The sequence below is a fragment of the Ammospiza caudacuta genome, chromosome 2, assembly GCF_027887145.1.
Source record: "Ammospiza caudacuta isolate bAmmCau1 chromosome 2, bAmmCau1.pri, whole genome shotgun sequence".
In the NCBI taxonomy this organism is placed as follows: Eukaryota; Metazoa; Chordata; class Aves; order Passeriformes; family Passerellidae; genus Ammospiza; species Ammospiza caudacuta.
In genome coordinates, this window is record NC_080594.1 from 5,030,065 (window position 1) to 5,044,667 (window position 14,603).

General features: G+C 45.6%; 1 protein-coding gene across 1 annotated transcript; it reads right to left on the reverse strand.

The window, feature by feature from the left end:
• Positions 1-1,892: 1,892 nt before the first annotated feature.
• Positions 1,893-12,394, reverse strand: STYXL2 (serine/threonine/tyrosine interacting like 2). Its single transcript, XM_058800150.1, has 5 exons — positions 12,267-12,394; positions 9,820-9,914; positions 8,773-9,004; positions 7,815-8,032; positions 1,893-5,877 (listed from the first exon to the last, which is right to left on the reverse strand). The coding sequence occupies exons 1-5, from the start codon at positions 12,392-12,394 to the stop codon at positions 3,050-3,052; spliced, it is 3,501 nt and encodes a 1,166-aa protein (XP_058656133.1). The 3' UTR covers positions 1,893-3,049.
• Positions 12,395-14,603: the final 2,209 nt, after the last annotated feature.

Sequence of the window (14,603 nt, forward strand, 5' to 3'; positions counted from 1 at the left end):
AGACCTCTCCCCTTTCAGCAATTCCTTATCTCCTTCTAAATTCTCATCTTAAAACCTGACTTTCTAGCCTGCCTTCAACCCCTCCATTTCTGTCTCTCCTGGTTATTGGTCTTATGACTGAATGCTTTAATATTTTCACCATGCAAGGTCTTTATGTCACTGTTTCATGTAATTTATACCTGTGAGCTGGAGCCTTTCCCATCTTGCTTTCAAGCACTGGCCATATACTGCATGGAGTCCAAAATGATCCCCACCCCCTTATTGCTTTGGGGGTTTGGCTTTATTAACAAGGATATAAGCAATAAGAAAATAAAGTTCAGCTATTTCTAAGGCTTCTCCCTCATGGCTGCTCAGCCAGCATCTTAGATGGCCTCTCCCCAGCAAACCATTTTTATCTCCCTTTTACACAAGTGAACTAATAAGCCACCTACCTCAATGAGTCAGCAGAACCCACTTAACCCTTTCTCACAAGGGTCAAAACTCGCTATCAGGATGGTCTGGCTCAGACTTGTTACAGAACCATATTCTGCCCCTTGGTCTTGAATAATTTATTTGGGTAGCAGACCTAGATTAGTGTTTAAATCAAAATGCTGCCCAAACAAAGGCTGTGCTGTACAGTGCAAAATGAAACCAATTACTACATCATCTACTGCTCGTCTTTTACAGCGCGAGATGCCCCCTGCAGTACTGCAGAGGACAGGCTTGTCTGCTGGGAACATCCAGGCACAGGAAGCAGGAGGGATTTTTCAGAGGGAATCAGCCTTTGATAAAAAAGTAAATTCAGTGCCAGAAGGTACTGCACACTTCCACTTTGATCCATCAAAACTTAAGACCTTTTCTAGGATGAAATTAAAGCAAGCTCCAAATATGTCTATGCAGAGCTGTTTTCTGCAGAGCAACTTTACCAGGGATGAAGGAAAGAGCAAAATGCCTATCCTAACACACACTGCTGAAATTCAATATAAATTCTCAGAATGTGGCTCAAGACCTGGAATTTCACTACTTTAAAAATAGCAACTCACAGAAATATACAGAAAGAAGGGATGCATTGTATAATATATTATTTTATAGTAGAAGAGCATTATAAACCATAGAGCATCTCTGCATGCCTGAAACATTAGCACAACCATGTTCCTTATGTATTTCAGAAATGTAATCTGAGTTTACTGAAAAAAAAAAACAAAACCACAAAACCCCAAAACAACCCACACAAGTAAGTGATTTCTCATATTTTTTCTAGCTTTGTTACTGGTTAATCACCTGATTGTGAGACTCCATTCACCTGACAATAAGTAGCTATCATTTACCCCAGTCCTGGCTGTCAGAAAGAATCATCTTTATCTTCAGAGAAGCAGGGATAATGTCTGATCAGTGAGTTATAGTTGAGAGAAATGATTCTAAGTTTAGGAAAATTGCCAGCTGCATTTTGTTATCAGTAACCATTATTTAGATAGCATTGCTGATGCACGCAGCGCCATACAGACAGGGACAAAGAGCAGGCCCTTGCCCTGTGGAGCTTGCTGTCTGCATTACACAATTAAAATAGGGAGAGGTACTAGCACAATGGTAATGGTGAGCTCTAAGCATCACAGTGGGAGGGAGAAGAGATTACAAGAAAAAGACAAACTTCCTGTGAGACAGCGCTACTGCATCATCCCTCCATTGTTGTTTTAGATTCAGCTCTGCCAGAGGGCTTTGTTGGTTCAAAATACAGTCTGTACAGAAGAGAGAACTGACAATTCCTGAGCCAGTCAGTAGAAACCGGCCTATGTGCTTACAAGAGAGAGGTGGAGGATGTTGACTGGTGAGGGTTGGGTGCTGTGGTGTGGAAAGACACACAAGTGATGCTGTGGCAAGCTGGTGGGTTGTGTCACACAAGCTCACAAGGCTCTGCAGGGCATGGAAAGACCTGAGGCTCTTAACCTGGAGTACTCAGTTACCATGGAGGCTGGGCTTCTTCCTGTGTAGCTCAGGATATAAGAACACTTTAACTGTAAGATGCCATTTGAACCTACCTGCGCCTCCTAAAAACAAGTTTCCAGGTGCCACCTTCACAGACACACAATTTCTCCTTAGGTGCACGGTACCTTACACCTATGGTGTAATTAAACAATTTTATTATGAGGTCAGTTTGTGTATTGCTCTTTTCTTTCAAGGCAATCATGTTGAAAATTAAACTGACTATAAACACAAAAGCACCAATTTAGCTGAGCTGCATATAAACCAAAGTGAAGTCAATACTCAGAAACCCAGCCTACACTAACACTAATCCTAACTCTATCTCTTTAACTACATAAAAAAAAGATTTTTGGATGGCTGCTCATATTACTGTGTTTTTCCTTTGTTGACCTGAAGTTATTGGGAGGAACCAACCATACTGGAGCATAGATGACTCTATCTAATGGAAAACAATGAATACATTCATTACTGCACTTAACTTCTAAACAGGACACATCTTCTTTTTTCAAGTATTCCACTTTGCTTCTGCTATTTAGTAAAGTAAAACAGAACACATATAAACCTGAACTGTCTTACTTCTCTAGACATTCGTAAGGCTAGTGCAGAAAATGGAGCCTACCTGGTAATATCTTCTCAGTCGTATAAAGTAAAACTGATTAAGAGAAAAGCATTCTCTAAGTTCCTAGAAAAGGCTGTTGGCTTCTTCCATTTATGATCAAAAAGATCCTAGAAAAAACATGTCCAGTCTTTAATGACACTAGGAAATTGAAATAACCAAAATGGGATGTGATTGGTCTTTTGACTTGAGGTGTCACCGTTACCTGCTTTTGCTGCTGAAACATCGTCTGGCTCCTAATGGCTTCTAACATTGTGTTCCTACCTACATTGATCATTTAATACCAGCATCTTCTTTCTGACAAACCACAAACACTTGCAGAACTTGACCTCTTCCCTTCATCGCTTTTGATTAAGAAGAGAACTATCTGCAGGAAATGCCCTACAAACCACAAAGGATTATCAAAAATATAATGATGAGTGAGTGATTCAGGGACTCTGTGGCTCTGCTTGTGTTCCTGGAGTCTGATCTTGGTCACTCTTCCCTTCTCCGCTGGAGCTTTGCTGTAGTTTCCTCTAGTCGGCTTCTCCAAGCAGCAATAATGGCATCATCATCCATCTCTTCTTCCTCTTCTTTACGTGCGCTTCGCCTGTACTGAGAGACCTGCCTAGATGCAAACCTTTCTTCACTTTGCTCCACTTTTGCCTCCTTCTTTCCATCTTCTTCAGACTTTGAAAAGCTTTGGGTGAACTTTCTCTTTGCTCCACACTCTGACACGTCTGACCTGGCCTCCTCTTCACATGCCTCCACGTGATGAGCTCTAACTCGGCTCTGTGTAGATGGTTCAGGGGATTCAGAGTCAAAGGGTGGTTCAGGTGACTGGCTGAAAACATGCAGATCTGGGCTGCTTCCTCTGGAACTTGTCTCACTGACCCTGGACCTCGTGAACTTGTACATCTTTTTGTCCTCTTTTGCAGAAGCAGAGGAAAATCTTGACATGGTTCTCAGTGAATCTCCTGTTGACTCGTAGGAAGAACAGCTATCTAGCTCTTTTCTTTGGGATCTGCAGAATCTGTAACTAGATGTCTCAGAATCCATCTGTCTAACTCTGGATGATCTATATTTCTCTCTAGCTTTCTCAGTCTGATTATAATATGACGGTGGTTCTCTTTCTGCTTTCAGGCCATTGAGCCACTTGGTAATATCAGTATCTACCTCTGACTTTGGTGCACCTGAGGCTGCAGGTTGACTGGACAGATCAAAGACTGCATCAGTTCTGTCAAAATCTGCTTGCAAGGGACGCCTGTGGCTGTTTGTTGTACTCTCTCTGTCATCTTCTGTTTCATCTTCCTCTGCTTTGGTCACCTTTTTTTTAAATAAAGTGCTGCGTTTATTGTCTCTGATCACCTTTTCAATTTGATAGTCTGACATTTTTTCTCTCATTTCCATTTGCATCTCTTTCTCCTTCCTCCTGAGTTTCTTTAGGTCAACATCATCAGCAAAGAGGCTGTACAGTGGTTTGCTTGTCTGGGTCATCTTCATGTTTGAAGCAGTCCCTTCTGTCCTTGCGCTCACGGAGGTGTTGCAGGACAGCACAGACTGAGACTCAGCCCTGCGCAGGTCCTGCTGGTGGAGCTGAGAGGCAGCCAGGGATGAGCCACTCTGAGCACTGAGAAGAGAAACTTTGTCGTCATCTGCTCGCCTGCCAAGGTCTCCTGACAGGGAGGCCATGGCGGACGATGGACGGGACAGCATCAGGATCTCATTCTGCTTTTGAGCAATGGTTTCACTGACCACGTTAGCGATCCACTTCTGAATGCTTGCCATGGATATTGTGTCACCTGGGCCAACTGGGAGATTGGGAAGGGGTATATTTGGCATCTCTGTTGCTCCAGTACAACTCCTGGCCTGTGACAAAGATGAATGATTTGTCTGCATGCTCAGGGCAGAAGCTGCATCGTCAGCACCACTTGCAGAAGGCGCTGAAGACCAGAAAGCTGACAGGGGAATACTCCCACTCATTGTACTCTCTGTCTCCCAGCTGCACATGGACTGGCTTTCTTCTAAAATTTTCTTTGAACGTTCAAGGAGCTCTACACGCCTCTGTCTCTTTTTAGCTGAAGCAGAATCCTCAGTTTTGGCAAATTCCACAAATTCCTCCTTGCTGCTTTCACTGCCCACCTTCTTCTGCCGCTTCATTTTCCAAGCCTGGTAAGCAGTCAGATCAATATCTGACAAACTCTTCCCTTCTGTTTCCTCCTGACCTGCCTGGCTGCCATCCTCTGCTGGAGATGGTGCAGATGATGGTTCTAAATCCTTCTTGTGAAAGCCAAACTGGATCCTCTTGACCTTCCACCTTTCTAGAGGAGTCAACTTGTCCTTGTTCTTTTGGCAGAAATTGTAGAAGGAGCTACAGGAGGAGTCTGAAAGCACACTCTCCTCATCCACATCCCTCTCCTTTCTTCCCATTTCTGGGGATTGTCTTTCCCCACAGGTCTTATTCCTAGAATGATACCTCTGAGCAGCTTCTTTCTCAATCTCCAGAAGCCTCTGATTCCACATGTCCCAGGTGCTCTCAGAAGACACAGAGTCTGTGCGGCTCCTCCTCATCCTGCTAAAGCTACTGGCTTCCAGCTGCTTCTTTAGGGTTCGGATCTCAAAACTGCTCACACTCTCAACATCACTGAATTCACCTGATGGGTAAGGTCTTCCTCCCATGCTGCATTCACCATCCTCCTCCCTGGCTGTACCTGCCATCTGGTATTTCTCATTTCTGCGCTGCCAATCGTGAATCCTCCGTTCCACATCTTCATCAGATTGTTCCTCTTCCTGATCCAGATGCTTTGGAGATGTTCTTCTTTCATGGTGAACTCCTGCTTCCTTTACAGACAGGCCTTGTTTCTTCCTCCATTCCTCATACAATTGTTCCTCTTCCTCCTCAGTGATCAGGGTGGAGTGTTTGGAAACCCAGCTAGTTTTTTCCACTGACGAAGAGCTCATAAAACTACCCAGAATGCTGCTGGTGTCCTCTTCTTCTACTGTGATGGAGTGGGCTTTGGCTCCCTTGATGCTCCCTGAGTCCCCAGCTCCAGAGAGCCGTGAAGAAGTCCCTGCACAGGGAAGAGGACTTTGGCTTGGAGTCACGTCCTCATCTCCAGAACGCTCCAGCTCTCTCTCCTCCAAGAGCTGCTCGTTGAGCTCCCGCAGCTGCTTCAGGAAGCCGTCGTTGGGGTAGATGGCACGCTTCTTCCTCAGGGTCATCAGAGCCTCCAGAACAGTCATGTGGTGGTAGATCATCAGGTAGGCAGCCACCAGCACAGCTGAGCGGCTCATCCCCATCTCACTGCTGACAAGGATTCTGCCTACAGACAGTGAACATGAAAGGCATCAGCTATTTCCAATAACAGACAGGATGCTCTGGTATGTAGCACAAAAGCATTCTCTGCATAGTGTTAAAAACTACACTGATTATATGTTTCAGAGACTGAAACCAACACTAAATATTCACTAGCTTTACCTCAATAAAAATCTAGATACATACAAAAAAAAAGCACATTAGTCTCAAAAACTGTGGGCAAGCACATTTCCAAACAATTTAAATAGTATTTGTATTTTCACCTACACACTTCACTTACTCAAATAGTCAAAAAGCTTATAATAGGTATTAGAAAGGCAAGTGAGATAATCTTGACTTGCTAGCTGACATAGGGTCAGACATTTAAGCTCTCCATGCTTTTTTCTCAATATGTAAAAAGTGAGATATTAGCATTAGCCTCCAGGAAGGTACTGGGAGGATAAGCAAGTAACTTATTTTTCCTATAAGGCACATTATAGGACTTAAATAACAATTTTATATTAATTTAATAGTATTTTTGCCAGGATCTAGATCAGTTTCGCAAGGTACCCTCAAACAATTACATTGAAGACTGGCTGGAGGCCAAAGTCCTGTTATATCTTACAAGAACAGAACCAAGCAACTATCAGAAAAGAGCTGAATTTGACAAACTGATCCAGATGCTTTAAACTAGTGGGACCCACTGTCCTCCACCAGTAATGGTATAAGCAAGAATCAAAACTGAGGATCTGCTTTATTTTACAGCATTTACTACGTCTTACAGAAAACCAAACTTTGGCACAGACAAATTGTTTGGGGTTTAAGTTACTTGTATGGCAAATTACAGCTAAAGGAAAGCTTGTAAATACGGAGAGAGTGTAAATGAGGCTTTGCTAGCTTGCAAACAACTGAAATTACTGCTTCTAAATGTGTGATAGACTCCAGTTCAATCAATCTGTTTGCACTGAAACTTAATGAAGCCAATTTAAGCATCATCTTTCTAACTGCTGATATGTTACCACAAGAGGTTTACCTAATGAACCTCTTCCTCCAATCCTGAAATCTCTTTAATACCTTAGCATCAAAAGTCTTGGTTGCCTTCCAAGTGTTTTACCAGCCAGCTAAACCAATCTAACAGCTCACCAAGAGGGGGAGATCTCCTTCCTTTCATTTCTTCCAAGGTTCATCTGCCTTGGTGCATCCTCCTTGTGTTGTTCAGCTATGAAAACTGGCTCAACATTCCTTGCATACAAACAAAACTTTACACTTTTCTTACTGTCACTAGTGCTTTCTGTTGCCTCTCCACAGAAATGAGATTAATTGACAATTTATATGAGGAATATCAGTGATATCACAGACCCCGGTGCTTCTTTCAATACTGAACTGCAAAAAGATATTTCTAACTGTCCACTGAATGTGCAATAAAATGACTAGAGTGCACTGGAGGTCCACAGAGTAACAGTTGCCATGGAATTGAAGTCCAGCAAATCTGACAGCAGCCTGGGTGTAGACACCCAGAGGTTCAACTCACCCACTTGGGTTGTTCTGGTAAATCAGCCTGGTTTATGGCATCATGGCAAAACTGGAAAGTGCATGGTACAGGAATATACCTATCTCTCTATTTATATAGTATTATAGACTATCAATATTTAAAAAAAAAATATTAGAGCAGGGATTCTACTCTTTGCTACAGTCAGGTTCTTTCAAATCAGCTGCAGGAGCTGACTTGCAGCCTACTTTGAACCTGAAGCCATGGGGCTGCTGGGCTGCCTCCCCTTTCCAGTTTGCTCCCTCCTGTTCTGAATGAGACTGGGCAGAAACAGGCAGGAGGTGCTCGCTGTCATGCAGAGGGCAAAGGCTCTGCCTTCTACCCCATTACAAGTGTGGCATATCAGCTGTTTATCAGAGTAAGGTTTCCTCCTGTTAATTCCCAAGCACCCTGGAACCACTTCAACCTCCTCTTACCTCTGTAAGTCAGCAGGGCTTCGTCAAGGAACTCTGCAGCTGGGCGGAAGTGTTTGGAGATATCTGCATCTGGAAAATCATCCACTTCAATGCCCAGGTACTGGATATTGAGACCATTGTAGAAACTTGCTCCTGTGTAGACACCTGTGCCATGAGCTGCATTCAGGACATGGGTGATCCCCAGTCTCTTCAAACGGCTTTTGTTCACTGCAACGCTTCTGCAAAAAAGGGAAAAACGTGTTAGATATCAGTGCCCCTATTTTAGGTGGGAAAAGAGCTGCATGCTACAAAGTCTACATAACTCCCAGTCCATGCAACTCATTCAGCATGAGGCACTACTCAGGTCTTAATGTCCTTTGAGAGTTCTACAGGTATCCCTTTCCAATACTCACTCTGAGAAGAAAACAAGAAGCCTGTAGAGCCACATGCTCTGTTTCCACTCCAGCTTGGTTTGAAACTCATACTGCCATCCTAGGATCAGACCATGTACTTATTTATCAATTTTTACCACTCCATAATTGATGCTTTACTCTATATCCCCTTCTAATTCTGTCTGCTCACTTACACATATAGCTGAACCACGGCACAGGATACCTAATAATGTTTACTTGACATTTGCTTTGGCATTACCTTTTAAACTCCCTTCTACATACCAAAGACTTTAGTTCCAATTTTAGGGCCAAATTCCAGTCAGAACAGTGGAATTTGGGCTAATTTGTCTTTTCCTCTCTTAAACTGTTGAGGCATCTAAACAGAATAGGAAAGCTGCTGATTCTATTCCAGAAGTATTTACTTTCCAGTGCATAGAGATTTCTGTGAGCACAGTCTGAAAAACACTTTAGGGCTCTCTAGGGATGAAAGGTATTAGATGCATGTAATACATGTTATGCCTTCAATGGTTCCATCTGACCCTTTACTGGGAATCTCGTGCAGCTTGATGACAGAAGCTGACACTCACTTTTCTGCTATGAAGACATTAGGCCAGACTTCATCCACAGCATCCCTGGGGGTCTCCAGCCTGTCCTTCATGAGTGCCCTCTGCAAGTCCATCACACACGGCGTGTTAAACAAGCTGGTGTCATCAATCTTCTCCTTAACTCGGTTGTACAGGTCTTCCACCATCAGCTGCTGCGCAGACTCCAGCATCCTGGGACACACCGAGTCCACCCTGACATCCTTTGTCTTCAGCTCTGGAATAAACTGACATTGTAACCAAAAGCACACAAAAACAATGCAAATGGATGAGCTATCATTACTTGTGCCTGGACAAGCCTTGTGGCTTTTCTTCCCCAGAAATACCACCCTGCTCTGTCTGCAGTGTGGGCAGGTACGTGTTCCTAGGAGCTGCCTCAGGGCAATCAGCAATGAGAAGGGCACCTTGCACTCAGCCCCACACTGGCCCAAGGCCTGGGAGTTAAGGGCACCCTTATTCCAGGCCCAGAGTGGGGAAGTGGAGAGGGAGCTGTTGGGCTCTTCTCCCTTGTATCCAGTGGTCAAACATGTGGGAATGGTTCAAAGCTGAGATGGGGAGATTCAGACTGGACATAGACAACCACTTTTTCTCTGAGAGCGTGGTCAAACACTGGAACAGGCTTCCTAGGGAGGTGGTTAATGCCCCATCCTTGACAGTGTTTAAGAGATGTTGGACAGTGCTTTAATAACATGATTTAACTTTTGGTCAGCCCTGATAGTTGGACTTAGATCATCACCTATGTCCTTCAAACTGAAATACTCCATTTTATTTTATTCTATTCCATTCTAGTCTGATTTAGCTTGTTGCAGCAAGCAACCAGCACTCAAACTTTTACCCCTGCAGTACACAATTCTGCCACAGATTCATTGCACAGCTTCAAAGGAGGTCACCAAACCTTTCTGTAAGTTGATCTTTCTTTCTCTACTTCAGATGGAGTTTTCTCATAAGGGCTTTTTTATCATTTAGGATCTGTAGATGAGAAAGGCAAAGCAAGTGCAACTTCAGGTCTCTGTAACTTGCATAGTCTCTTACCTTCACTGATGATTTGTTTGGCAGCCACAGCAGATGACAGATGGATTGGCTCCATGAAGATGCTCTCTGTGTCAGTGTCTGATATCACTGAATACCTGCCAACCAACCACACTGCCTGTTAGGCAAATGCTGGGATCCACTGGGATCCCATCCCCAGGACTTCAGCCCTCTTCACCCATTCCAGAGTGGAATAACAAGGAACTAGAGCAGGGAGGATTCTTTGATTGTAGAAGGGAAGTCCCAGCTCTTCTCCCACATCTCATTCCCACCCCAATCTCTAGCATGGCACTACAGGCTTCAAAGATGTCTCGGTATCCAGTGTTTGCAGGATGCAGACAGGTCCCATGAGGAGAAGCTGCAGGGGGCTGGGAGTGTGATCAGATTGCCTGGTGGAGGAGTTTATGGGCAGAGAACATCAGTGTCTGGTTTGAGACTGGGAGGGGATGGATCACAAGAAAAAGTCTCACAAATAACTCCCGCTTAGACAGACAGATATAAACATGGCTCTAACTAGAATTTATTGAGTAATTCAAAACAGATTGTGCTAGAAAACTGTTGGGTTTTCTTTCTGCTAGTTAATTGCCTGCAAGCATCCTTTGAGCTACCACAAGCTTCAGTGCAAGCACTGAGATTGAAGCCCGTGAATCTCTCCCTCAGTACTTTGTACCTTGGGCACTTCAGAGCATGAACCTGTGATCAGTCTCTCCACTCACTCAGTGTTGTGTCACTGTGGGTCAGAAACCACTACGACACCCACAAACACCTTTGAAGTGTTATTTGACATAGTGTAGCAAGTTTTTGTTAAGCAAAAAAGGCCACAACCTTAAAAACAAATACATTTCTCTCTGGATCCACCTATACAGTCCAAGAAGATTCAGTTAGGCCATCTTAACAAAATATTTTACAGGGCTTTTTCCCTGATCTACACCCTCTACACTGCCTTCCAAATAGATGGTACAAATCACCAGGACAAGTGTGCTGCCATCACAGAAGCTCTCTGGCAATGCAAGGCCTGCAGACTGTTTGTTTTTGTTTAATTAAAGCAGGAGAGGGAGGGTGATTAATATGCAGTCAGGGTGCAGCAGTGTCTGGAGAGCTGAACTGCTTTCAGGCTCCAGAATCAAAACAGAGGGCACAGCCATCGGAAACCACTTAACAGGCTCATCCAGGTCATTTAGCTGAGTTCCAGCACTTGTCAACCGTGACTGCAAGTAATCCTCTTCTAGTTCTTCAAAGCAGTTTACGAGATGAGCAAGGGGAGTCTCAGTCTCATTTACAGGAGCTGACACAAATTTGCAGCTATGCCCTGCTTTCGATTCCTTCTGCTGTAAAGGCTGCCCCCAAGCTCAATAAAAAGGTAGCAGGTGGCAATAATCTGCCACCACAAGCTCAACATGTTTTACCTGTAGCTGCCCTGAGCCTCTGTGAAACACAGAATCTGCCCAAGCCTGGATCTTTCAAGGACCCCCTTCTGGCTGGGAATGGTCTTGCCATTTTCATCACTGTGTTTTGCCACTGACAGCATGAAAAAAAGGGAGAAAAAGGAAAAAGGAAAAGGAAAGGAATAATTTGGAGAGATGTTTCTGTTCATTTTGAGTGACTGATGAGCAGTAGGAGAGAGCTCAATACATAATTTTACTTTATGTGAACTCAGTGATCTTCCTAAACAATTTTGATTTCATGTGGTTAAATGAAATAAGTACTCAATTTTTCTGCAGTGTCCCACAGTTAGCAGGAAACATTTCATAACCTCCTACTTGTCAAGGGACACTGGGGAAGGTTCCTTTTAAACTCTATCCCTACTTCTTGCTTTCAGCTAAAGCATCTCAAAGGTTACAGAAAGCCCTGCAGAGCATTTTGCTTTAGGAAAAGAGAACAGAGGGGTGTATTTTTCCTTGTGTTAGGAGAAAACACATCTAATCATGCTTGTTTTGCTTGAGGTAACTCAATTTCTGCTTGTGCTGTGACAGCCTCCTGTTCAGTGCCTGAAGCCTGTAGCTAAAGCTGGTTCTGAATCAAACCCAAATCCCAAGATCTTTGGTCTTTCTAGGGCTGGCAAAGCCTAATATCAACATTCAATAAATCCACAAATCCTTATAATGGACATAAAGATGAAGCTGAATTTGTGAAGAGTTGAAATTGGATCAGAAGTTTCAGCATAGGGGTATGAGAGGGTGAGACAGGGAAGAGGGACACCAGCAGCCCATAGTAATCCTTCCTGCAGTTTATCCCTGCTGCAGTCTCCCAGCAGGGTGGATTCATTAGTGCAGGAGTCCTGTCTCTGCGGGCCCTGTGTGAGTGGCACACTGACCCCACCTCGGGGAGGGCAGGGAATCCCCGGGCTCAGCTTGGCCCAGGCGCCAGGGTGGAGGAGAGGAGGAAGGGAAGCAGGGAAGGGCAGCACTCCCACGTGCTGCCAGGAGCCGTGTTGGTGCCTGGGGACTCACCGGCTGGGCGAGGGGCTGCGCAGGTAATGGGCCTGCACGGCCTTCACGTCCGGGCCCGCCTCCTCCTCCTCCTCTTCCTCCTGGGGCACCGGCGGCTCCTCGCTGTCCGAGTCTCTGCCGCTGGCCATGGCGGCTGCTGCGGACCCGCTGCAGGGAGCAGGGACAGCCATTACACAGAGATGCACAGAAGGCCAGTCCCTGGCTCTGGGGCACAAGTGGCAGGGGTACAGCAGAAGAGCTCCCACACTGCTCCTGTGAGGAGCCCTTTCCACAAGGGCTGTGCTGGCTCCTTTTCCAGGGCACCTGCCATTCCCAGGGCCTCATGCAGCTCCCTGGCTGCTGCCCAGCGAGCACCAATGCTCTTTGCCTGTGAGTAAGGGTGCTGGAAGGCCAGGAAGGAAGGGGTGGCAGGGCAGAAACTCTATACTCGCCTGACCGACCGCACGAGGTGGCTGGAAGGAGCTGTACACAGCCAGAGCTGGGCTGGAAACAGGGTCAGGGGCAAGAAACATGAGACCTCGTGTCCCCAAAATGAAACGCCCCTAAAGCTTAAAGCCAAAGGAGCTTGAAGGCTTGGGGACTTTGTCCTTGTAATCCTTTGTGTGGAGGCTGCTGTTCTCAACCTGGGTGTGGGAGAGCAAGGGCACGACAGCTCAGTGAGGAACACTGAAACACAGCAGGCAACACCTGCCCTGGCCCAGGCAGAGGGACCCTTGCCTCAGTGCCTCAGTGCCACAAGAGGCAGCGGCAGCCGGGCTCAGGCTGGGGGATGGCGGCCGCGTGGTCACCCACAGGCAGCGAGCAGGGAGAAGGGTGAGCAAGGAAAGGGAACTTACCCTGTGCCTGATGGCTCCACTGCGGGTCCCTGCTGGCAGCACGGCAGAGGAGGCCACTGAAGACAGCAAGGAGAGCTACTGGGGGGGAAAGCAACCAGCTGCCCCCCTCTCACTCTCTCTACTGCTTCTTCATCGAGGGGCAGGACAACTGTTGGCACCAAACCTTTATCAGCCTTCTAAATATAGCTGTCCTGACACTGGCTGCTGGATTGCACGGGAAGGAATTCAGTGCCTCACAGACAGCAGCTGGTAAGCACTTAACTCCTTCCCTGCTGTGGGCTGGATGGTTTCTCAGCTGCAGAAAAGAGTCCAGAGGCAGTGAGGCTGGACCTCTGCCTGCAGAGAGCCTCCAGGCAAGGGGGATCCCAGCAGGCACAAACTGAAATGCAGGTACGACCTCTGATATCCTTGGGAAATGCAGTGCAGGCTGAAACCACTCCAACCTAAGGGAAAGTAAGCTACTTGTCAGCTACCTGGACTTCTGTATTGACTTTGGCATGGTCCCACACAACATCCTTACCTCTCATTTGGAGAGAGGTGGATTTGATTGATGGACTATTTGATGGATAAAGAAGTGGCTGGATGGGATCCAAATACAGTCAATGGCTCAGCATCCCAACAGGGATTGTGAACAAGTCGTGTCCCTCATGATCCTGCACTGGGACCAGTACTGCTCAGTATCTTTAATAATGACACAGACAGAGCGGTATTTTGAACAACTATAGACCAAAAGGCAAATCTTCAGCATGGCTTCTGGCAGATTTGCCACACAAGCCTGAGGTCAGCACAACAGCAAGATACAGATGTGCTTTACTACACTAAACACAGCTATGCGGTGTTTTGAGGAAGCCTCCTTCATAATCCTCAACAAAGTTCATCGAAAATATACTGCATTATTCAACTAATTTCATCTCAAAATTATATCTAAGAACATGATGTCCCATCTAGATGCCTGAAATGGTCACTCACACCCTAGAAGTCACTTTGTCCCTCAAATGGCTAGAAACAGAGCATAGATGATTATCCCACATGGACACATCCCTCACTGCCTAGTGGCAGTGAAATGTTTAGAAGACACACTGCCCTCAGTTAAACATAATGTCAGATACTTGCCCCAGCTGCCATGAGTCCCCCTTTTACTCTTCAGTCAATGATAGCAGTGATTATTTGTGACTCCCAAGTGCCCTTCCAGAGCATGAGAGCAGTGCTGGCTGTTCAGTGCCCATGCCTCGACAGACCCATCGCCAGAGTGCTGCAAGGCATGGGCTGGGTGATCTGTGCAGCCTTCTGCACAGACAGGGAGCAACACCTTTGGTACCTGTGCCTGTTGTGCAAGCCACACACTGGGCAGTGGAACAGTGAGCATCAGAGAGTAAGAACCTGGCTGAGGTTATATTTACATAACTTATATTTACATAACCCATTAGTCATCCAACTGCCATAGAGTATGTATTTGTATGAGTACTTAGAGTAAATGGAGTTAGGCCCTCAGGTCCTTAAA